We start from the raw sequence: 27,500 nt of genomic DNA, 5'->3' as shown, positions 1-27,500 counted from the left end.
ATTTGATTGAATTAATTTTCTTTGTTTTAAAGTAATAGTAATTTTCCCTGATATTGTGAATTTTACTTATAAAATTTGAATTTATTAATAAATTTTTGTATTTTTTAAAATTTTTATAAGTATTTCATTTCTAACCAGTATATTTGCATATGATTATGCTAGGTAGAAACATAGAGTGTAATTGATCGGCTTTCCTTCAATTTACTCTAAGTGACTTAGAACCAGGGAAGTACTTACTTTTAAAGTTGTTGATGGACCGATTAAATTTAATTACTTACAAGATTACCTTACACCTGTTTTGATGAACTTAGTCGGAGTTTCTGCAATACTGGTAAGTGTTAAGGGATCACTGTTGCCTTTAGAGTATTCAGTCGTTTAGTACATGTTATGAGGGTTCAGGTGTCCGCTGGCTTTTCTTTACGGGCTGCTCTGTGAGCAAGAGCCCGTGCTGGCACCAAGGGGCCAGCTTAATCTTAAACAACAACAAGTGTCTGGCTTTTTGGCGAGGCGGGTAATAATTGATGGAATGGTAACCAGATACTTGGCACTTCATAATATATATATGTATAATATATATATTACTTATATATAAATAAATATGTATATAATTAATATATATTATTTATATATATATATATATATATATATATATATATATATATATATAGATATAAAAATAGTATAAATATAGATATAGATATAGATATAGATATATATATATAGATATATATATATATAATATATTATATATATATATATATATATATAGATAGATATATATAGATATAGAGATACAGTAGACCTTGACTCACGAACGCATTGACCCACGTACAACTCGATCCCCGACCAAAATTATAGGTAAAACTCACCCTTGACCTACGAACTAACTTTGAGATACGAACAAAAAAAAATGCGGAAAATAAAAATTCTGTTTGGGTCATGAACTAATTGTTTTGAGACATGAACATTTGAAAAATGCTGGAAATTTCTGGAAAATAACAATTCACTTTGTTTCACAAACTAATTTTTAGACACAAACATTTGAAAAATGCGCGAAATCGCCCAGCACACGTGAGAGCGTTTGAGTTGCCATGGGAACAGCCATCCTCCAGCCGCCCACGCACGGCGTCACCCACGCATCGCTCTTTGTCTCATCTCATTGTGTACAAGACGTTCGTCAATTCGCTTAGCATTTTTTGCGCTAAAACTTGTGATTTTCTTCATAATGGGCCCTAAGAAAGTGAAGAGTGGTGGTGAAAGTAAGAAAGTGAAGAGTGATGGTGAGAAGAGGGTGCAGAGGAAGATAACCATTGAAATAAAGAAAGAAATGTGATGTGATAAAAGCCGCATTGGAAAAGTGGAATGATGTCCAGTGCTTCCTTGAATTGTATCATCCGGACAAAATTGTTACAAACAGGATCGTGAATATGCTCAATGAAAATTTAATGAGCCATTCAGGAAAGTTATGCAAGGAAGGAAAAGGCAACAGACATTGGATAAGTTTGTGATTAAACGTTCACACAAAAAAACCTAGAAGAGTTGAATCTCCGGAACGAGATCTCCCCGACCTGGATGGGGGAGGGTCTCCCTTCCGCACAATAACCTCCTCCCCACCCACCACCCTCCTCTTCTCTTGTCCGTCAAGCCAGAAGTCTCGCCAGTCATAGTAAGTGTTCACTTTACAAACGTTTTTATAGTGTTAGTTTACCATTTTAAATTATATTATTAGATATATTAAGGTTTTTTACACTGACTTTTACATTATCTGTGTAAAATAAGGCAAATATACATAATATATATTGGTTCGTAGGGGTCGAGAACCAATTAATATTATTCCCATTAAACCTTATGGGGAAATTAGCTCCGAGTCACGAACAATTTGGAAACGACACAAGGTCTAGGAACGGATTGTGTTCGTGAGTCAAGGGTCTACTGTATATAGATATAGAGTATATATAGGTAAGAATTGATAGCTAGATATAGATTATATATGATAGATATAGATATATATAGATAGATTATATATATATATATATTATATATATATATATATATAATAAATATATTATTATATATATATATATTATATATAGATATAAATATATAGTATATATATCTATATATATATATATATATATATAATATATATATATATATATAGTAATATATATATATATATATATATCTATATATATATAATTATATAATATAGATATATTAGAGATATATAGAAAAATCTAATTATATAATATAAAGATATATTGTATATAATTTAATAAATAAATTATAGATATATATGCACAGTAGTACCTCGAGATACGAAAGGTCAACAACTTCGTAAAATCTAAGTTACGAAAGCCAATGCGAAAAATTTTACTGCTCTACATACGAAAAGTTTCAAGATACGAAAGGTTTCGAAAGTCCGTGATTCACCGATAACAATTTTGAAACTCGCGCCGCACGCCGCCATCTTAGTGCTAGTAGACTCACCACCATCCTCCTGTTCTCCATTGGTTCCTGATGCTAGCCAAGCCATGAGATCCTTCTCTCTGATTGGACAGCATCCCTCCCATCATGCATCTTCTATACGTACGCGCTGGCGGTCCCTTTAGCTCGGCCACTCCGCACCCGAAACTTTACCGTACGCAATCGGCATTCGTTCGCTCCAACGATTTCATTTAGTAACGTAAATTCGTTAGTGATTTCGTTGCAGTACATATTATCGTGTTGTGCGAAGACTGTATTATTACATATTTGTGTAACTTTACGTAAATTAACGTAGTCATGGGTCCCAAGAAAGTTGAAGTTCATGGAAAGAAGCGCATGCTGTCTCTGGAGACAAAGATGGAGATCATAAAGAAGTACGAAGCTGGTATGCGATTGAGTGTGATCGCAAAGGAATACGGCCGTAATCCGTCGACAATAGGCACCATCCTTAAACAGAAGGATGCCATCAAAGCAAACTACACCATCGAAGGGCATCAACTATTTTGTCCAGCAACCAGGAGCCATGTGCACGACGAGATGGAACGGTTGCTCCTCATCTGGATAAGACAAAGAAATCGCTGGCGATACAGTAACAGAGACAGCAATCGCTCACAAGGCCAGTGCTATTTTCCGGCGATTTGATTGCGCAGGCAGAAGACGAGGGAGGGGAAGGGACTTCAACGCCAACCCCAGAGTTCAAGGCTTCTCATGGCTGGTTCGAGAAATTTCGTAAACGGACTGGCATCCATTCCGTGGTGCGTCATGGGGAGGCTGCCAGCTCGGACACGAAAGCGGCCGAAGCATTTAAGAAGACGTTCGACGAGATGATGACCAAGGAAGGCTACAGTTCTCAGCAAGTCTTCAATTGTGATGAGACTGGCCTTTTTGGAAAAAATGCCTCGTCGGACGTACATCACGGAGGAAGAGAAGAAGCTACCCAGGCATAAGCCTATGAAAGACCGGCTTACGCTCACACTTTGTTCAAACGCCAGTGGGGATTGCAAGGTGAAGCCCCTACTGGTGTATCATTCTGAGACTCCTCGAGCCTTCAAGGCCCACAAGGTGCTGAAGGAGAAGCTTCCATTGATGTGGAGGGCTAGTGCAAAAGCCTGGGTAACGAGGCTTTTGTTCACGGAGTGGGTACAAATCTGTGTTTCGGCCCGACTGTGTAGAGTTTTTTGTGGAAGAGAAGCGCCCCCCTCCCCCTGAAATGTCTGCTGGTGTTGGACAATGCCCCTCCCCAACCTCCTGGCCTCGAGGAAGATATCCTAGCGGAGTATTCCTTCGTTAAGATTCTTTTTCTTCCGCCCAACACCACCCCTCTCCTCCAGCCCATGGACCAGCAAGTGATAGCGAACTTTAAGAAGCTGTACACGAAACAGCATTTCGACATCGTCATTTGCATCCGACTCATTGACCTAGCTTGGCAGGAGGTTTCGAGGCGAACCTTGAATTCCTCGTGGAGGAAACTCTGGCCTGATGCCGAATCCGCCAGAGACTTCGAGGGATTCGACGTGGGCGAAGCTGGTACTGCAGAGTCAGAAACAGTTGATGATCCCGAAACTGTTTTGGAACCAGATCTTGATGAGATCGTTGCACTCGGCAAGTCCATGGGGCTGGTCGTCGACGAGGACGACATCAACGACCTTCTCGAGGAGCACCAAGAAGAGCTTACGACGGATGACCTGAAGGAGTTGGAGGCCATGCAACTTAACGTCGTTCAAGAGGAGTTCTCTAGCAGCGGCGAGGAAGAGGAGGAGGAGCCTATGACAACGGCAGAAATTAAGGATATTCTAGGCCCTTTTCATAAAGTGCAATTGTTTATCGAAAAAAAGACACCCCGAAAAGGCTCACACAGGTCGTATGCTTGCGCAGTTCGATGACGTTTGCTTGAGTCGTTTCAGGAACATTGTGAAAAGTAGGCAGAAGCAATCTTCCTTGGATCGTTATTTTTTAAAGAGGCCTTCAGCATTAGCAGGAGTAAGCAAAAAGGAAGAACCAAGTGATAAAAAACAAAGTTGAAAGCAAAAAGGAAAGAACAATTGATGAAAAACAGAACGTTGAAAGCAGTGATGAAGTTGAAATTCTGTATTAAAAAAAAAAAAAAAAAAAAAAAATAACTAAATAAATAAAAATAAATAAATAAATAAAAAAATTTAAAAAAAAAGCCTACGTAAAAATAAAAAATAAATTTTAAAAAAAGTTACGTAATTTCTAGATTTTTGTAAGTTAAGTGTTACAGTTTTGTTAAGGTGTTTCGTAAATTTTAGTTTTATGGTTTTCCCTTCCAAATTTTTTGTGTGTTTTCAAAGTTAAGTGTACGTACGTACGTATGTTACCTGCCGTTTGTCCTCCTCCTCCTCTGCCGCCACTATCGGAGATAGCCTCACTCGAAAGGTAAGCTTCCACATTTTACGTTACAGTAATATTATTTCTTGTACACTAATAATACACTTTATTTACAGGTTTTTTATTTTTATTTCTTAATTTAGGTATTGAATGGTCCAAATTGTTGTAGTATTTCATTGTTTTATAGGTCAATTTAGCTTTATTATGAAATTTAATGGGGTGTTTTTGGAGGGCTTGGAACGGATTAGCCATTCTACATGTAAAATGAGTTCCAAGATACGAAAAACTCATTATACGAAGGCCGCCTCGGAACGGATTAATTTCGTATCTCGAGGTGCCACTGTATATATATAGATATATATATATATATATATATATATATATTATATATATATATATATATATATATATATAGATATTATATATATAGAGATATTATATACATACATACATATATATTTTATCTATCTATATATATATATATATATATATATATATATATATATATATATATATAGTTATATATATATATATATATATATTATATATATATATATATATATATATATATTAATATATATATAAGATATATAATAATATATATATATAATATATATATATATTATATATATATAAATAATATAAATATGTAATGTATATATATATGTGTATATATATATATATATTATATATATATATATATATTATATGTGTGTGTGTGTGTGTGGTGTGTGTGTATATATTATATATATATATATATATATATATATATATATATATATATATATATAACATACATACATACATATATCACATATATATATATACATATATATATATAGTTATATATATATATATATATATATATATATATATATATATATACATATATATATATATATATTAAAATATATATATATATATATATATATATATATATATATATATATATATATATATATATATATATATATAGTATATATATATATATATATATATATATATATATATATATATATATATATATATATATGATATATATAGTTATATAAATATTGTGACAAAATGCCAAGTATCTGGTTGCTACACACTTACCATTCATTAACTATTACCCCACAACAGCCAGACAACCTGAACCTCATCACAGGTACTAAACGACTGAATACTCTAAAAGGCAACAGTGATCCCTTAACAACTTACCAGTATTGCAGAAAAGCAGACAAAGTTTATGAAACAGGTGTGAGGTATCTTTTAAGTAATCAAATTAATCAAAGGGCATTACTCCATCAACAACTTTAAAAGTCTCACTATTTCCCTGATTTCAAAAGTAAGTACTTCCCTGGTTCTAAGTCACTTCAAGTTAATTGAAGGAAAACAGATCAATTACCACTATGTTTTCTACCTAACATCAATATAATCATAAGATTAAATGCAAAATATACTGGTCAGAAATAAAACACTTGTAAAAATTTTAAATAAAAATTTATGAAACTCAAATTTATAAGTGAAATTCACAATAGCAGGGAAAATTGCTGTTATAAGAAAAAAAGTAGTTTGATTAATTCTTGAATCAATTAAGTAAAATTAAATCAAAATTAATTTCACAAAAGTCAAGAAAATTAATTCAATCAAAATTCAAGTGTTAGGCAATACTGAAAATTTGGAAATTAATTCACAATGCTAAACAACAATGAAACTTGAAAAGAATTTCAAGTAAATGCAAATTAATTCACAAGATTTAAATTTAATTAAACGTGCAATAATTAAGTAATGAAAATAACTAAGTTAATTAAATTGTGAATGCAAATGAAAACTCAGAAAAATATGGAAAATACCAAAATTGCAAAAAGTACTAATCACACAAAATATAAAATAAAAACACACACTTCAATAAGAAAATGGATAAATGCACCAAAAATAAACACTTCAATAAGAAAAATGGATAAATGCACTTCAAATAAAGAAACAAACGAAACAAAAACAAACATTTGCAATGTATAAAAGTGTAAATAGTTTCACTCAAACCATTGTCCCTATTAGTTATTAGTTCTCTAAACCATCGTAACACTTAGTTATTAGTTCTCTAAACCATCGTAGCCATTAGTTATTAGTTCTCTAAGCCATCGTAACCATTAGTTATTAGTTGCAACTAATGAAAATATAACACACTTTCCCTTCTGGTATACCAGTTTTTCTTTCTGCTGCAGCTTGTTCAAAAATTCACCACAATTCACAAAAATAGGCGCCATTACGCACTAATATAATGTTTGTTCAGATTTCAAACACAAAAACCCCAAATAATACTAAATAACTCTTAAGAAATATCAAATCTGAAATCTAAAAGTTTACAAGTGACTATTCAGTAAGTATGAATCGTTATGTTACTCTGAAATCAAAAGTACCGTGCGAGAGAGAGAGAGAGAGAGAGAGAGAGAGAGAGAGAGAGAGAGAGAGAAGAGAGAGAGAGAGAGAATGTAAACACTTAGAGGATTTAAGCCCAAATGATACCTTTCAATTCGCACAAGAGCTGGGCGGTGGATCTGGCACAAAACGTTTTGGGGACACGCCAACAATGTTATTCTTCCATAAGCTTCGAATGTGACGCAACTTTACAGACAAACTGTGAAATCTGCACGTGGCATTTGGCATAGACATACGCGAATAAGACCAGTATACAGTCATATTTGTACTAGCTCAAAAAAGACATGTACCCGATCAAGACAAACATCGAGCGATAATTAACATTGACTTTTTTTTTTTTAAACACGGAGACGCAAGTTCCTCTAATCTCAAGGCGATGAAAAGTTACTGAAACACTTCTAGCTTCGAATGGACAAAGATAATCTCTCTTTCTTTACTAGGTTATATATTCTTTTACAATATGTTATGCGAAATCTGAAAACACATTTTGAACATCCTAATTCTAAGCTAGCTAGGAATCTGTAAAAATGTGGCAAAAAACTCTATTCTAACATTTTACACAGTCGAAGAGGGGATATATGCGTTTTGAAAGTAGTAATATATAATATACCTCCCCCCCAGAAGATTCTTTATCACGGTGTTGAATATAACGATTCGCAACGAGATAAATAATCAGCAACTACATTGTTTTTGCCACTAATGTGCTGCACTCTTAAGTTATATTGTTGCAAGCACAAAGACCACCTGGTCAGTCTTTGATTTATGATTTTTCATTCTCTACATAAATGATAGTGGATTGTGATCAGAAAAACACTAAAATTTCTTCATTCCTAGGTCTGTTCACATACACTTCAAACTTTTTCAATGCTGTGATTAAGGCTAAAGTTATCTTCTCAATTGTCGGGTATATTTTCTGATGTTTTTTCAGTTTTGAAGACATGAAGCACACAGGATGGTGGATATTATTTTCATCTTCTTGAAGTAGAACAGCTCCAATGCCACAGTCAGAAGCATCAACTTGTATCACAAATTTCTTGTTAAAAGTCTGGAGCTTGAAGTACTGGTTTTGAAGTTAAAATGGCTTTTACCTTCTCAAAGGATTCTTGACACTCTGGAGTCCAAACAAACCTAGCTTTGGGACTAGTTAAGTCTGTCAAGGGAGCTACTATGGCTGAGAAATTTGGGGAGAAACGACGATAGAATCCAGCCATGCCTAAAAATCTCTGTACATAGTGGTTTCCTGGTAGTAGGTGGGGTAGCCTTACGGATACCTTCTACATTAGCATTTACTGAGCAAGAAGGCCTTTCCCAACTTCAAACCCAAGATACTGCACAGATGCTTTGCCAAACTCACTCTTCTCTAGGTTGACTGTTAATCCTGCTTCTTGTAGTTTCTTGAAAACTTTCTTCAGAATCTTCAGATGTTCTTCCCACGTTGTAGAGTAAATCGCTATGTCATCCAGGTATACACCTACTCTATAGATCCTAGCAGTTGATCCATTTTTTTTCTTAGGTCAATGAAATTGAAAATGATAGAACTTTCAGAGTATTTCATTCACCCCAACTGAAAATAATTTTCCCTTAACTTTAGCCTTATAGAATAGAAATGTACTCTCAGAATTAACATAGTAATCCTAAAGTATGAATTAAGTGTTTTTACCTGTTTCTCATGCTCAAAGGTTATGTACACATAACCCTTCTGAGGGATTTGAAGAACTCTCCTTGCCAGGCCATTCAACTTTTATGTTACCAAACTCTATGAAGGTCTGCTTCAAAACTAATTCAGTGACATCCCATGGAACCCCTCCGAGAAAGACCTGAAAAATAAATAATCAATTTACAGAGAATCATATATCCAAGTCTCCTTGGTTATCATCACTATTAACCTAGTAGTAGTAGTTTAAAGGCCTGTCCAAATAGGAAACATTTAGAAACAAAGCTTGCAAACTGTTTGCAAATACATTTTACCAAATTTTATTTCCCATCCAGAATGGAAAATCAATGAACCAACACCAATAGATGCAAGCAGGCATAAAGAACTCTGTAGATTGGTGGAACAATTAGTAAGAAATGCAAATATAAATGAGGATAAGAGTCATCAGTTTGTAAAGAAAAACCAAAAGAATTCTTTGCACATGTTAATAGTAGGAAACCAATGAAAAATAGCATAGGTCCCCAAGGGACAACAGAGGTAACCTAATAAACTCAGACTTGGAAAAAGCAGAGTTATTGAATAAGTTTTTTAATAGTGTATTTACAACTGAAGACACTACCTCAATGCCGGAACCTGCTATTAAATACGAAGGGCAGAACCACTGGACGAATATTTACAGAGGAGGGCATAAAAAATAAAATGCACACTCACCAAATTCAATCTCCTGGCCCAGATGAGATTCATCCAAGAGAAATTAAAGAGTTAAAAGAGAAGATAGTCCCTCACCTATATAAACTCTACAGGAAAAGTGCTGAACAAAGAAAGGCACCAAAGGGATGGAAACTAGGAAATGTGTCTTTAAAAAAAAAATTATAGACCAATCTGCCTAACGTCAGTCGTTTGCAAGATTTTTTAGTCCATAATTGCAGATCAAATGTGGATCACATAGATAGAAACAACTTACTGTTAAGCAGTCAACACGGTTTCATACAAAACAGATCCTGCCCATCAAACCTCTTGAGTTTTTTCACAACATGCTAGGTATTTACGACAGTAGTAGCGCAATAGACATATTCTACTTTGATTTCCAAAAGGCCTTTGACAAAGTCCCACACAAGAAACTGATGACAAAAGTTAAGAGCTTAGGAATTGTAGGAGAAACAGCAGACTGGCTAACTTATAGAAAACAAAGTCGTAATAAATGGTGAAGAATCAGAATGGGCAAATGTAACAAGCGGAGTTCACCAGGGTTCTGTCCTTGGCCCTCTCTAGTTTTTAAATTACAATAATGACACTGATATAGGCTTAACTAGCAGGATAGCCAAATTTGCAGATGACACCAAACTAGGTGTAAAATGCAGCAGACCCAGATGGAGAGGAAAGTTTAAGAAAAGATCTAATAAAAATAAGTGGGGTAAAAAAAAATGGCAAATGCCTTTTAATGTAGATAAGTGTAAAATGTTACAAATAGGGACAAACAACCCTCATGCCAGCTACATGCTGCTTGGAATGACAAATAGTAGAAAAAGAGGACGACCTTGGAGTCATTATTACTAAGGACATTAAAATCCACAAAATAGTGCATAAAAGCAACAAAAAAGAAGGCAAAACAGTGCATAATAGCAGAAAAGAAGGCACAAAAACTAGTGGGATACATAAAGAAGCAGTTCAAATACAGAAACACGGAAAACTGTGCTGCAGCTCTAAACATCAATAGTTAAACCCCATCTTGAATATGTAATGTAGTACAGTTTTGGTCACCAACGCTAAATCAAAGACATAATAGATTTAAAAAAAAAAAAAAAAAAGGAGAGAGAGTACAAGTAAGTCACAAAGTAAATTCCATCCTTCAGGCAAATAGGTTACCGAAGACGACCGAGGAGCGCCTGAACATGTATGGCTTATAAACACGACGATTCCAAGGACAACTAATAGAAACATTCAAAATACTGAAAGGCATAACAAAAGTAGACAGTAACCTATTTACATTAAACAAAAACCAGAAAAGAAATAATGGATGGAAACTAGAACTTAAGCGATACAACACATCCCATTTTGGGAATTTCTTTACATAAAAGATGTGACACATGGAATAAACTGCCACCAGAAGTTGTAAACAGCAACCGTGTGGAAGTGTTTAAAAGAAAGCTAGACAAAATTTGTGTAAGAGTTTAAAAGAAAGCTAGACAAAATTATTAGGTCACTGTGAATGCACAGGAAAACCTGCTCCTACAGATAAGGGAGCACACGATGTCTCCTCGGATGGACTAACAATACTTTGAGACATCCTAATCCTTTAATGCTCTTCTCTGAGAGTGAGTGACGGCATCAAATGAAACACAAGATCACCCTATTTACCTCCCCAATTACATCTGACTATGTTTCCTTACACTGCAACATACACACTAAATTGCCTTTTGCAACACCCAACGATGCTCAGAGGCAGGCCCCTGGATCTCGTTCTGAGGCCCCTCATACATTCTCTGTTATTTCGCCATTCACTTCTACCAAACCACTTTCATTCAAACTCCCACTGTCTCCCTCACTACTATCCTCCAAATCTCATTCACCATTCCATTGACAACATCTAGCTCTGGTCCCATCTCTCCTATTTCTACCACCAAACCACTCAGTTCATCCATACTTTATCAAACTCCTGCAAAGCCTTATCCCATCCACTTCCCTACTACTCAGTTCCCTTCCACTAAAATCTCACTCACCCCTGCTAATTCAAACCCACACACGCTATACGTATCCTTCATTCCCTCAGTCATCCGTATTACACGCGCCTTATCAACTGTTTGTACTCTAACATTAACACCTTTATCATGCCGCACGCTTCTTCCTTCCATTCCCTTTCTCTTCATTCTTACGCTTTCTTCCATACTCTACCAACACTAACTGCCAATCTCCCAGACCCATTTGTTCACTGACACTCTGCTTACACTTATTCACCCTCAATCATTCACTCATCGTATTCTCCCGAACATGCTGTCGCACATAGAGGACCCACCCAACTGAATCCCCTCTTTAACTAGTCTCCCAAACTGTTAGCCTGCTTCACTTCCTTTCGTTCTACACACATTAGCCACATGACCTTCCATTCCACATTCAACACATTTCGCACACTGTTCCCCACTAAATGAGCCCGTTTGCCCACACCCCAAAGCACGCTCCTAACGCCCACCAACATTCATTTTTCTCATGTCCTGGTCTTTCCACATCTGAAACACTGCTGCTCTCTTTCATGACTAACTGATCCTACTTCTCCCAACGGTTGCACTCCAATCTCTCTTAGGGTTAGCTGTACAGGCAGTTTCCCGAGTTACGACGGGGGGTTCAGCCGGAACATCGTCAAAAATCCTAAGAAAAACTTACTTTTAATCCTTTGGGTGCATTGAAAACTATGTAAACTGCATTCTTATTGCATTTTTCATCAAAAAACAAAAAACCTTCAAATATTGATTATTTTGCATTTTTGGTCATATTTCATCTGCCAGAGCAGCGCTGTAGGCGTTGTAACCCTGGAAATAATTTCTGATGAATATAATTGAAAAGCACCTTGACCTCGGAACGTCGTAAGCCGAACCCGTCGTAACCCGGGGACTGCATGTACTTACGTTACTTGCTCTCACACTCCTATCAACTACTCACTCTGCCATTCATCTCGGCCCTTCTAAAACTGCCTCCCTATAGCTCTTAACTCTAGTATACCCTCACCTGCTACTTCAGTCCTAACACTAACACTTCTACTCTTTAATAAAACTCTCTAATTCATAATCCTCTACTAAAATGTCGTTCCATGTCAACCTTTCATTCGTCCATCTCCATTTTCTTTTCTCCTTACGTTTTTGGATTTATACTCTGTAAACGCTCTCTGGTACAGTGGCCAACAACTTTTGCACTTTCATTCTTCCATCACATTTTCTCCTTACGTTTTGGATTTATACTTTTTAAACGCTCTCTGGTACAGTGACCAACAACTTTTGCACTAACTCCTTACTCATTTATCCTTTCGTTCCAAAACTTTTTCCTAGCTAATGTTTCCAACCTGCACACACATCGACAATGACTCGCCCAACCATTCATTCTGGCCTCTTCAAAATCAGCCTTCCTCCTATATCCAATGCTACTCTTTATCCTCTTTATCCGTCAAGAAGTTACCTAACTCTCTTGCCCAGACTCTTTGTTATCCCCATACCTAGCCTCAAAATACTTCTCATATTCCTTAAAAAAAAAGTCCCCTACAACCCTACTACAATATTCCTCATATTGTGCACATCGGGGTACCTCTCTCATATACACAGCTTTTGTACTTCCTGCTCACTCTCACTACCTCCACTCTGATCCCTCTTAACCTCTTCCGATTACAATGAATCAACTTCCATACTAACATCCACGCTCTTGATTATACTCTTCTTACCCTTCTTTCTACCTACCTGTCCCACTCATTATCTAAATCACTCTCATTCCGTCCCTTACTCTCGAGAGCCCAATGATCAGGTGTGCAGAACCTCCAATGAGTTCAGGATTCTCACACCTCCCTCCAAGTGAGAGAGTGTCCTAATGTTAAGACCGAAGGTTTGTTCAGCATATGAACAAATGACATTTTTCATTAATTTGTATTTTTCCTAGCTAACTGATGTCTTACAACTGAATGCCCACCTCTACCCACCCCTCTTCTTCTTTCCCAACATTATCTCTACATTAAGGGGTTGGTTGCCTGATGCGCCTTCTCCACTGTATTCTATCAAAGGCATCATCCTCCACCAAACCTCTTCTCTCCATATCTTCCTTCACTTTATCTTGCCATCTAATTGTCTGTTTCCCTCGATCTTCTTCCTCTAACAGGTTCCTCCCAAGCCCTCTTCACTCCTTCCTCATCATCCATCTTCAACACATGCCCATTCATCATTTTCCAATCTCTCAAGCAGCGATATTCCCATAATACACCTCAGCATTCTCATTTCTGTTCTCTCAAGCTTTACTTCTTTTCTTCTAAGAGCCCATGTTTCTGCTCCATACATTAACACTGGTCTTGTCACTGTTATATATCTCCATATACCTCCACCCACCCCTATCATGTCTTATACTGGGTTGGAAGGAAGTGGAAGAATTTCAGCAGGATTCTGGGGATGGATGGCTGTAGTAGTTCAGGGGAGCCGATTCCTATCACCGAACGTTGAACCAGACAGCAGAATTCCTCATCCCATTGGCAAGGACTCTTCTACTACTGGATCATTTGCCAGTCTACCTTGTGATGGACAACAACTCTGTTCATAAATCAAAAGTGGTAAGTGAATGGTTTGAACAGAAAAATGTTATACGTATGGACTGGCTGGCAAAATCTCTCGCCTTCAATCCATTTGAAAATCTTTGGGGACAAATGGTAAGGGAATGGGATCCTAGGACAAAAACCAAACCTGCCCTGATCAAATTGTCTATCAGCCTGGGAATCACCAAGACCAAAGAGGGATGAATAATTATTGTCAATGTTAGTACACAGATTCAATGCCAAATTTGATAAAGCTGTGACTGACAATGATGGAGGTCTTCAATATTTTTTTTTTCATAAAACTCATTCAGATAAAGTGTATTTCTAAACTATAATAAAAAAAGGGAAATGTTTTTACAGTTATACTAAAGGAATGTTAGTTTAAATTATACCTTAGGAAATTTTATGTCACAAACATTTTTTTTCACTTAATGTGCTATACACAAGGCAAATTAAATTATTTTAAACTGTTGTAACCAACAGAGTTTTTGATGCATGATACAGTCAAACCATGGATTTTGTATGATTCAGCTTTCATAGACTTTTTCCAATGAAATTTTGACTTTGGTTTTGTACATATAGGCAGTGTCTGGTTATCGGCAGGGTTTTGTTCCCAGGGGTGTGCCGATAAGTGAAAACCGCCAATAACTAAAATCCAGCAATTTATGGTGCCATAATGGCGCTTATGCCGAAAACTAGTTATGGTGCCATAAGCACCCTTATGGCACATAAGGCATCTATGGCACCGATAACCAGAACTCGATCCGTTATGGCCCCATAAATCGCTAAATTTAATAAAACCAGATCGCCATTAACAGAGACCGCCGATAACCAGTAACTGCCTGTATCCCTAGATTTCTACACCCAGAAACTCCTTCCATGCCCACCTTGTGACTAGGCATTCAGTAGGTCTCAAATCAAGTGTCCAAACAAAGCATCCCGTGTTCTCTCATGACCCACTCTACCTTTATTTCTCTGTGAATGAGCATCAACTCACGTGTAGTACGGCAGTCCTTGATTATCAACGGACTTAGTTATCGGCTATCCGGATGAGGCTTGTCTGGCACCATAAGGGTGCTTATGATGCCAATAACCATTTACCGTGCCTTAAATTGCCAAGTTTTGGTTAATGGCGGTTTTAAGGGCCCGTAGAAGGTCGCAACGTCGCGCCAACCTAGGTGAAGGCCGTTTGTCCGAAAGTGATGAGGGGTGGTTGGAGGACCCCCACCCCACCTAACATGCCACCCATTCACGGCAGCACCTGGACTGACCGTACCTGTTCCTCTCACTGGACTGGGGTTCATTCAGCTGTTCCTGACACGGTAATTGCTGGAATACCTGGTTGCAAAGACCGACGGATTTACGCTCGGGTACGCTGTGCTGAACTGCGGACAACGCTGTCGTATCAACTGGCAGGACTGCAACCTCATGGACACTGGGCATTTTTTGGGGCTCCACATTTTTTTTTTGGAATGATGGCTGCTGCTGACGTCAGGCAATATTGGAGGCAATAAACTAACACAAAACCACCTTCCTCTCATATTAAGTAAATTTATATACAGACTGCTCAATCATGAATATCACTATGCAAGTGCAGTTACCATGACCAACAAGTAAACTGGGGACAGCTAAGTTGACCAAAGAACAGAACCTTACACAGTTGAGCAGCAGCAATGATACTTAACATCAACAACTTCTTTAAGCATTTTTTCTCATATACATCAATTAATTCTGCTTACCACTGCATAGCCGTCTAGAAGGCCTGTTTATTATGAATAAAAAAAAAAACCAGTAGTATTCACGGTCCCGATAATTTCAGCACTAAATTTGACTCAATACAATAATCTCAATCATCAGAATCAGATTACTTTCAATACAAACCTATAACTTATTTTGCCTGCTTTGTCACAAAATGTTTATGAGAAATATAAAAAGAAGAGCTGCTACTTGGAGGAAACGAATTTTGAAGTAGTCATGTTTTTGTATCAGTAATAAAGCCATCAATACCTGTTCTCAGATCAGGTACTGATTTTTTATACCTTGGCAGCAAACGCATAAAACCAACCTCATTCATTGTTAAAGCATTTACAGCAAAGAATACGAGAGCAAAAATTCTAATTTATGTCAAGAGTTCTAACCTCACTACCAACAAGGAATTTCAAATTATGAAATACTTTCACAAATACTACATATAATAGGCAAGTCCTGTGACCTTCAAGTCAAACTTACTTTGCAGGAGTAAATGGGGTTTTTGTAAATCTTAGGAGGCAACTGTCCACTCCAGGTGCAAGTAGCATCACACATCACTGTAAGGTTATGAATACAGATTAAGTTTGACCAATAGCAATTTTGGTGAAAGCTTCCAATATATAAATTAAGACTGTATACACTCGCATATGATCTGACTTTGGAAGATCTAATTTTGAAACTAATTTTAAGGTGTTTTACATCATACACAATATAAAATTAGCATATTATGAATCTTTTCCATATATCTTTTAAAAAGTTATGCTTAACTTCACTGTATCCAATAATATTGTACATAATGTTCTCTTATTACTATTGTACTGTAAAATACAATAAGCAATCATGCACAATTTGAATTGTTTAGGTTTTCATGAAACAACGATACCATTCAGGAATTTTTGTTTAAGCTTCAATTTCCACTTAAAGATAACCAGTTAAGTTTCATCCCTTCTGCCAAACACATTAAAAATAAAAGAGTAAAATGGATTCTTTCAACGCATTAGTTTTGATTAAAACTTTTCTCTCCACTTTTATTTACGGTAGAGTTTAATGGCACATCGAAGTTTAGGGGAGTATCATCATGTTGCCGATTCATAATTTATAGTCATTAGCAGCTTGAACATTGCTGGTTTTCTCAGCTGAATTTCTCAGCTTCAGTTACAACTTGTAGCTTAAATTCTGCATTATATTTCCTAGCTGATCTTTTCTCCTTAGCAAGTAAGAGGTATACAGTACAGTATTGGTAAAATGTATCAATCCTATTCTTCTTAACGTCATCTATAACAATAAAACAATAATTTGCTACCATACGATAGTTAAAATGCAAGCAAAACGGCTGTTATCTCCAATTCGGTTCATAACAAAACAGCTGTTTTCTCATTCGGTTGTTTATGGCTATAGCATTTACACAAAAAGTATAAAATTATTAACAATACTTTTATCATTCTTTAACTTATCAACTACAAGAAGGGATAGAGATAGAGGAAGAAGGGATAAAAATATGGCGAAGAGGTTAGTCTATTGTAATTTGATCTCTCAAATAAGGGACCTCGCATGATACAAGAGATACACAAGATTTTTTATGCATGAAAATTTGGGGGTAGCACGATACATGAGAGAAAAGTGTTACAAGATTATATATACAGTATCAAAAAAATTTTTTTTTACTGCTATCATAAAAATAATATCTATTGCCACAGTGGCAATTTTAAAAAAACACATGTACTATCTACAGAAAACCTGTGTAAGTAACTATAAGCAGCTCATCATTAAAAAAATGACATAAGCTAAGGTAATGATACTAGAATATAATTTCTAGCTGCAACATTAGCTACAGTACTCAAGATATTAGGCCTAAGTCGAATTTTGAACTAACAGAAGAGTTATGAAGAAATTTTGTCAGTCCATTAGGCTGCTTACAGCATGTAAAAAAAAAAAGACGGAAAGCTTAGATACTTGACAAGGAGAGAGCTTTCAAGTCACTTGTTTGGAGGTTTAATAAGTGGCTGTATATATTTTTTGGTCAGCACTCCATCACAATTTTTTGCCTACCACATATTTTATTCCTCCCTGCGACCTTAATATGGACCAAGACAGTGATTTGAGTCAACAGACAATAACATATGTGCATTGAAGCAATCTGGCCTTAAAACAAAGCAGATATAGGATCAATGGGTGTGAGACGGCGTTCAGTTTGACACTTGGTTGCCAGATTTAATAAAGGTGGCAATAATGAAATTCTGTCTCAGAAAAAGCACCCTGGTGCAGTACAGTTCCCAATTACATAAGAATTTGGTCGATCCACAGCACCTTTTGGGAGGAATTTCCTCTATCCATCCTCTGTCAAAATAACCTTTAAACTCCTCTATCTCCTCCTCCGTGAAGAGTTGTTCTGCAAAAGGAAGGCTTTGTGAACCATGACGTAACAAACGCATGAGGCAGAGCCTTTCGTCTTACCCAATGGCTGAGCAAGAAATCTCTCTCGCACACCCCCCCACAAATACTTGAAGACAATAGATTTGATGTATTTTTTGGCGTGACTTGCAGACTTTGAACGGCTTCGCAGATACAGGAATATCTATTTTTGAGAACTAGCGACCGCATAAAAGGGGGTAATCGCACAACCTGATCACACATTTCGGGACCATGCTGTATGCCTATGAAGACCTCTGATCAAAGTTTGACTGTTTTAAGCGTCAATTACTTTCTTATTGACGCTTAAAACGTTAACTTTAATCAGAAGTCTTCTTAGGCATGCCAGGGAACTTTTTCTGACAGAATGTCAAGGTTGCCACCTTCGTTAAATTTGACGACCCATTGTCAAACTGGAACACCTCACAGCCCCCAGCTGATCCAATATCTGCTTTGTTTTAAGGTCAGATTGCTTTAACACATCTCTACTACCTGTTGACTCAAATCACCGTCTTGGCCCATATTAACCTTAAACAACGCCTAAGGGGTATAATAAAAATCGTCTCCCGTATGACTAGGGAGTCTCGGAGTAAGCGCCGAAGTGGAAAAATCTTTTTCAAAACATCACAGTGCACTTAGTTTTCAAGATTAAGAGTTCATTTTGGCTCATTTTTTGTCATTGCCTGAAGTTTAGTATGCAACCATCAGAAATGTAATAATATCATTATCATATATAAATAATGCGATATATAAGATAGTGAAAAAAAATTTCATATATAATTGTATTCAAATTGCGCTGTGAGAAAAACGGTTAAAGCTAACGAGTTAATTTTGTTTTCGTTGTATTGTACACTAAATTGCAATCACTTTGGTATATAACACACTGTAAAACTATCAAAGCAACACGAAGAATATTATCACAAAAGATGCATGAATTCGTGACGAGCGAATGTAAAAAAATGGTTTTTTTTTCAAATATTCACCATAAATTGAAATATTTTTCTAGACTTCCAATTTGTTTCAAAATGAAGATAAATGATTGAATATTACTATACTGTAAGAGTTTTAGCTTACAATTGCAGTTTTCGACCATTTCGGACGAGTTAATTTGACCGTTTTATATGTTTTATATGCAAATATTTCAAAAATGAGAAAAGCTACAACCTTCAATTATTATTTTTTGTATTCTCCATGAAATTGCGCACATTTCCATATAAACACACTATGAAAAGCCTAATATGAAATGGAGCAAATATTCCGAGAATGCGACGTACGCATTTCGGAGATTTGTGGCGGAGAATCCGCACGAGGTTTTTTTTTTTTTTTTTATTCACCATAAATCTAGATATTGTGCTAGAGACTTCAAATTTGTTTTGAAGATAAATGACTGAATATTACTAGAACTGTAAGAGTTTTAACTTGCAATTGTGTTTTCGACCATTTCGGTAGAGTCAAAGTTGACGAATGTGGTTTTTTTCTATTTATTGTGATTTACATGCAAATATTTTAAAAAATGAGAAAAGCTACAACCTTCAATTATTTTTCTGTTGTATTCTACATGAAATTGCGCACATTTTCATATATAAAACTTCATGTAACAGCTAATTTAAAACAGTGCAAACATTACGACAATCGCACGTATGATTTTTTCGGAAGTTACACCGCGCGGAAGGAAAAATTTTTTTATTTTTCATAAATTCACCATAAATCGAAATATTGTGTTAGAGACTTCCAATTTGCTGCAAAATGAAGGTAAATGATTGAATATTACTAGAATATAAGAGTTTTAGCTTACAATTACGTTTTTCGACCATTTCGGTAGGGTCAAAGTTGACCGAATGTTTTGAAATTTTGGCACTTATCGTTATTTATATGAAAATATTTCAAAACTGATAAAAGCTACAACCATGGGTTGTTTATAGTTGTATTGTGCATGAAATTGCACACATTTCCATATATAAAACTATGTAACGGCTAATTTAAAATGGTGCAAACATTACGACAATCGCACGTATGATTTTTTTCGGAAGAGTTACGCGCGGACGTAAGGAAAAAGTTTTTTTTATAAAATTCACCATAAATTGAAATATTGTGCTAGAGACTTCCGATTTGTTGGCAAAATGAAGGTAAATTATTGAATATTACTAAAATATAAGAGTTTTAGCTTACAATTGGGTTTTTCAACCATTTCGGTAGAGTCAAAGTTGACTGAAGGTTGAAATTTTGGCACTTATCGTTATTTATATGAAAATATTTCAAAAACTGATAAAGCTACAATCATGAGTATTTTTCTGTTGTATTCTACATAAAATTGCGCACATTCTCATATATAATACTCATGTAACGGCTAATTAAAAATGGTGCAAAAATTATGTCAAATTGACGAAATAATTTCTGAGATGTGTCACATACTTTTTAGTGCGATAAGAATGAAATATGCGCTTGTGCGCCTGCGTAACGATTGTAAATAAAACAACACCTTGATCCGTGAACTCCCAGCATCCCCCAAGGTGTGTGATTCAAAAGTTTTCGGCTGGTAGGCCTATAAGTATTTTTCCGCGAATTTTTAAAAAAAAAACTTTTTTATGTCAACGTAAATTACGTCCGGTCGACACCCAAAAGACAATTTATCTCGACGTAAAATACGTCCAATATGTGTTTAAGGGTTAAGGTCACAGGGTGCAATAAAGTGATACGTGGTAGGCAAAAATTGCAGTGGGAGCACTGAACAAAAATGATATACAAGCTCTTTTTAAACCTCAAAACACGTGACCGAGAGCTCTCTCATTGTCGAGTGACTAAGCTCCACCCCTTTCTTTACGTGGCGTAAGCAGCCTAATGCACTGACGAAATATCTTCCCAACTTTTCCGTTCCTTCAAAATTCAACAAGACATTAAGCCTCTTGAAACTCAGCAGCCTAATATCTTGTCGAGTACTGTATTTACAACAGTTCTAGAATAACAAGCAAGGGGAAAGGAGAAGCAACTGAAAGTTGCATGTAGACATGAACTGGAACTCTGTTCATAGGCAAGTTTTATACCTCACTAAGATTTTAACATTGGGATATAGTTAAAAGTGGATCACCTTCACCATGCTCTCACACCTTAAGATTTTGCAGAAATATGATAACTTCTGCACTTTTCTTTCCGGTCACCCTGGCCCCCACCATATCAAATGGTATTCTGTATCTACCAGTACGTATTCAAGTATAAACTTCACATTTATCAGGTTTGTACGTATTCAAGTATAAACTTCACATTTTTCTGGTTTGTAATTTGGTCATAAATTATGTTTGGCAGGATTACCTATCATACACCTATTACGCTTAATTAAACATGAATCAGTAAACAGCAATATACAAAGATGCCATTCCATGTGACAGTGTGCTTTTGTTTGTTTTGTATGGTACGTATTTTTAAGTTGCATGGAACCAGCGGTTATTCAGTAATGGGACCCAAACAGCTTTATGCAATTTCCGAACCATGTCGAGAGAGAACGTTCTATCACCAGAAATACACCTCTCAACAAACTCAATGGAATGCCCGAGAATCGAACTTGCGGTCATCGAGGTGGTACGCCAACACCACACCAACCACGCCCTGAGGTGCTCTGACAGCGTGCTTTTAAACATAGAGCTTTCAAGAAAATAAAAACCTCTGCTTCTTTCAGTCTGTGTTTTTGTGTATGAAAGAGGTAGAGAGATTGTTACTGGTTAAAAACACAGTCATTACTTCACTCGACATAAAATGTCACTTTGTTTATTGCTTTTCCTGACTGATATGGATGCATCATATCAATGGCATATGGTAGGTGCTTGGTAGGCATGCATTTTTTTTTTTTTTTTTTTTATTTTTTTTTTTTTTTTTTTTTTTTTTTTTTTTTTTTGTAAGCTTTCTAGCTATTTATGGGGAAATGTATATGTCACCGATTTCTTTTCATTTTTTAATGGCTGATGGGCACATGCATCATAAACATATCTTTCATCATTTGTCATCCACTTTGTAAAGTCGTGCATGATCAGTCACTTGTTTGAATTGTTGTGGTGTTTGTGATAAGCAATGCATTCCCCAAGCACAAGGTTTTGTTGCAGTGTCTACAGCAGCAATGCTGTTAATTGCATGTACGAGTTGCTGTGTATTATTTGTATGGCGTTAGTTTGTCCTAAGGGGGTGAGGAGGGTAATGACCCCAAAGAGAGAGAGAGAGAGAGAGAGAGAGAGAGAGAAGAGAGAGAGAAGAGAGAGAGAGAGAGAGAGAGAGAGAGAGAGAGAGAGAGAGTAGTTTCAATACTTGTCAGATATACCGAGTCCCATCCGATACATCCGCTTTCAAAAAATTCTATCATATTTTGTACCTAACAGAATACAGTAAGCGAGCCAGTTATCTATTGGTGAAACGAACTACGACATTATTTACTTAAACCTATAGCTGTACATTATATGTATCCATCGTGTGCTCTGAATAAAAGACTACTGTTGATATGTGGGCAAAAAATCACAATGATGTGTACATTTCTCCTAATAACAAGAGCTTACAAAAAAACAAAAACCTGCACAAGCACCTACCATACACTATTAAAACTGATGATGTACCGGTATCAATCCTTAGAAAAATAATGAACAAGAGAACAATTCATGACATGTTCAGTGATGTGCTTTCACTTTGTGTTCAAGTGAGAGATAAAGATTGCTATTGGCCTAAAAGCACAATGTCACTTGCCACGACATAATGTCCCCTTACTTATTGCTCTTCACTGGCTGATATGGATACAGTGGACCCCCCTTATTCACATTTTTTAGATTTGACCTCTCACATTCACAGGATTTCTCTATGGACCGTATATGTCCATTATTCATGGAAAATTTGCATATTCACATTATAAATATCCACAAATTACTGTATTTTCATATCAATTTCATGATTACATGGACTTTTTGTAATAAGTACTAAAAAGAACCAGGTACAGTGGTACCTCAGGATACAACATTAATCCGCCCGAGGTGGCCTTTGTAACCCAAGTTTTTTCGTATCTTGAACCGCATTTAACATGTAAATTGCCTAATTTGTTCCAAGCCCTACAAAACACCCCAGTAAAATTTATAAAATGCAAAATTGACCAATAAACAATGAAATAAAACAATTTGGACCATTCAATACCTAACTTAAAACTACATATATACTACTACTATGTACTACATACCTGTAAATAAAGTGTATTTAAATTTATTTTTACTTTTTATACTTAATGTTTTTTTTTTTTTTTTTTTTTACCACCGAATGGATGCAAGTCCGTTTACAGAATTTATCTAACCACCCCCGAGAAGCCTTGAAGTCTGAGGTTGCCGTCTATGTCCTTTCTCCGTTGTCTTCGGCCTGGGCAATCAAGCCGCCGAAAATAGTGCTGGCCTTCTGGCAGATTGCCGTCTCTGTTATCGTATCGCCAGCGATTTCTTTGTCCTCGATCCACAGAAGCAGCAGCCTCTCCATCTCATCATGCACGTGGCTCCTCTTGTTGGACAAAATAGTCACGCCCTTGAAGGTGTAGCTCCTTTGATGGCTTCCTTCTGCTTAAGGATGGTGCCTATCGTCGACGGATTTCATCCGTATTCCTTAACGATCACACTCAACTGCATGCCAGCTTCATACTTCTTGATAATCTCCATTTTTGTCTCCATAGAAAGCATCCTCTTCTTTCCGTGAACTTCAAGCAACTTTCTTGGGGCGCATGACTATACTGTACATATTTAAAGTTAAGTAGTATACTAATTAAGTTCTCACAATACGATAAAGTAGTATACAAACGAAATCACAAACACGAATATATGTTAACAAACGAATGTGAATGAACGAATTCCGCGTTTGTACAAAAACGCTAGTGCGAAGCAATGGCTGAAGAAGAACGCCTTTATGTAAAGCACGATGGGAGAGATGCTGACCAATAGGAGAGCAGGATCTTATGGCGTGACTAGCATCAGGAGCCATGGGAGAGTGGGAGGATGGTGGCGAGTCTACTCAGTTGGCGGCGCGCGAGTTTTAAAATTGTTTTCGGTGGTCCGGGTGAATCTTGGACTTTACAGCAACCAGTTTTCATAACCTGAATTATTTTCGTATGAAGAGCCAAAAAAATCTTCGTATTTGCTTTCATAACTTGAATTTTTCGTAAGCTGAGACTTTTGTATGTTGAGGTAACCAGTGTACTATAAGTAGGTTTTTAGTAGGTTTTGCTCAAGTTTGAACAAAGCAGTTTTAAGTGATTTTATATGGGTTCTAACTATTCATGGATTCTAGCTATTTGGGGTGTGATAGAATGTGGTATGCAATCTTGTGAAATGCATGTGAAACTTTTAATGAAAAATTAATACTGTTATCTCAAATGTTGTTATTGCAGAAATTACACTACCACTGAAGTTTCCAAAAGGTTACCGGGAAGATAAAGGTTGCCCTTTGAGCAACCATAACTCGATGTTTACATTTTCTCAGCTGGGATCACATAAATAAAAGTTAATTTCATTTAGAATTTTCCTCAAATAAGCTATTTAGTATAAAGATATGCCAATAACATACAGTAAAAATGGTTTTATTACCATTACTACCAGTTTATTTCAATGTGAATCTCCAGGTTAGGCTATACACCAAGGCAGAGGTTAGCCTATTGTTACACATCTTAGAATTCAAGGTTTGATTTTTAGAATTGTACTATAAGACGACCCCCAATTCTTAGGGCTGAATCTTAGGATTTAAAGGTCGTCTTATACACAGAAATCGTAAGTCAAAGACAGTCTCAACTCAAAACTGAATGCCTTCAGCATACTCAAACCAGCAATCATCCAGCAATGTGCCATGTTGGGAACACCAAAAGGATGAATAGGTTAGTTCTGAAAGTAAAAGGGCTCAAGGCAGGCCTTTGAAAGTATAGCCTACATCAGGGCTCAAGATAGATCTGTGCAAGTATAGCCTACACAACAGGTATAGCCAGAAAAAAAAAAAAAAAAAAAAGCATTTACGGTAGTAGTTGTAACAAAATGATTTGCAATACAAAGGAAGAACACTCTGCCTACATTGAATTTTATTAGGGATTCAAGTATTTTAGACAACCAAATCTAATATAGGCTAGCCTAGGTTAACCCTCAAACGCCTATTGAACATATACGTCAACGAAAATTGTCTGTTGGGTGATTAATTGAGATATGATACGTCGACGCAAAAAGTTATTTTCAATATTCAAGGAAAAATATTATAGGCCTACTTGGTGAAAAAATTTGAATCACGTGCCTTGAGGGTTGCAGGGAGTTCATGGATCCAAGGCTCTTTATTTTGTTTACAGTGTTTTACCTAGGTGCGCATGCACGAATTTATTTCTTCTTGCACTAAAAAGCACCAGCGACACATCTCAGAAATTATTTCTTTTTTCCACTAAAAAGCATGAGACACATCTCAGATATTATTTCGTCATATTGATGTAATTTTTGCACCATTTTTTATTAGCCGTTACATAGAGTTTTTGTATATGAAAATGTACGCAATTTCATGTGTAATACAACAATAAACAATCCATGGTTGTAGCTTTTATCAGTTTTGAAATATTGTTCATATAAATAACAATAACTGCCAAATTTCAACCTTTGGTCAACTTTGACTTTACCGAAATGGTCAAAAAGGCAATTATAAACTAACACTCTTACATTCTAGTAATATTCAATCATTTACCTTTATTTTGCAACAAATTGGAAGTCTCTGGCACAATATTCCGATTTATGGTGAATTTAAAAAAAAATTTTCCTTATGTCCGCGCGGTAAATCGGCCAAAAAAATCGGACAAAGTCTTTCGTCCGTTGTCGTAATGTTTGCAGTTTTATATTAGCCATTACATAAGTTTTTATATATGAAAATATGCGCAATATCATGTACAATACAACAAATAACCCATGGTTGTAGCTTTTATCATTTTGAAATATTTTTCATATAAATAACGATAAGTGCCAAAATTTCAACCTTCGATCAACTTTGACTCGACCAAAATGGTCGAAAATGGCAATAATAAGCTAAAACTCTTACATTCTAGTAATAATCAATCATTTACCTTCTTTTTGCAACAAATTGGAAGTCTCGTGGCACAATCTTTCAATTTATGGTAAATTCTTTTTTTAAAAAGCTTTTTCCTTACGTCCGCGCAGTAACTGCCGAAAAAAAATTCTTCATCCGATTGTCGTAATATTTGCACCGTTTTACATTAGCCGTTACATGAAGTTTTATATATGAAAATGTGCGCAATTTCATGTAGAATATATACAACAATAAACCACCCATGGTTGTAGCTTTTTTTCATTTTGATATATTTTCATATAATTCACGATAAGTGCCAAATTTTAACTAACAGTCAACTTTGACTCGACTGAAATGGTCAAAAAACGTAATTATAAGCTAAAAATCTTACATTCTAGTAGTATTCAATCAATTACTTTCCTTTTGCAACAAATTGGAAGTCTCTAGCACAATATTTTGATTTATGGTGAATTTTTTTTTTTTCAAACTTTCTTTACGTCCGCTCGGTAACTGCCAAAATAATTGGTAAGTCTTTCGTCCAATTGTCGTAATGTTTTGCACCGTTTTTATATTAGCAGTTACATAAAGTTTTATATATGAAAAATTGCGCAATTTTCATGGTTGTAGCTTTTATCAGTGTTGAAATATTTTCACAGAAATAACGATAAATAGCAAAAAATTCGACCTTCGGTCAACTTTAACTCGACCGAAATGGTCGAAAACTGCAATGTAAGCTACAACACTTACAGTCTAGTAATATTCAATCAATTACCTTCATTTTGCAACAAACGGGAAGTCTCTAGCACAATATTTTGATTTATGGTGAATTTCTGAAAACTTTTTTTTTTTTTTTTACGTCCATGCGTTACGAATTCATGCATCATATTGTGATAATATTTTTCTGTTGCTTTGATCATTTTACAATTTGTTATATACCAAATGATCGCAATTTAGTGTACAATACAACGAAAAAATTAACTTGTTAGCTTCAACATTCTTTGCTCACAGCGCGATTTGTATACAATTATATATAAATTTTTTTTTGCGCTGTCATATTCCAATAGTATTTATATATGATATTTTTTTTTCATTTATGATGGTTGCATACAACTT

At 35.8% G+C, this 27,500-nt stretch overlaps 1 protein-coding gene across 1 annotated transcript in view; it reads right to left on the bottom strand.

Annotated features, from left to right (window-relative positions):
- LOC135215746 (cytoplasmic polyadenylation element-binding protein 1-like) overlaps positions 1 to 27,500 on the bottom strand; it is a 50,507-nt gene that overhangs the window by 18,320 nt on the left and 4,687 nt on the right. Inside the window, 3 exon segments of the mRNA XM_064250701.1 lie at positions 8,918 to 8,971; positions 8,973 to 9,074; positions 16,416 to 16,492. Coding sequence (XP_064106771.1) covers positions 8,918 to 8,971; positions 8,973 to 9,074; positions 16,416 to 16,492 — 233 coding nt within the window.

The sequence above is a fragment of the Macrobrachium nipponense genome, chromosome 5 (genome assembly GCF_015104395.2).
Source record: "Macrobrachium nipponense isolate FS-2020 chromosome 5, ASM1510439v2, whole genome shotgun sequence".
Classification (NCBI taxonomy): Eukaryota; Metazoa; Arthropoda; class Malacostraca; order Decapoda; family Palaemonidae; genus Macrobrachium; species Macrobrachium nipponense.
The sequence above is the reverse complement of the archived record's forward strand: the minus strand, read 5'-3'. Positions and strand labels throughout refer to the sequence as shown.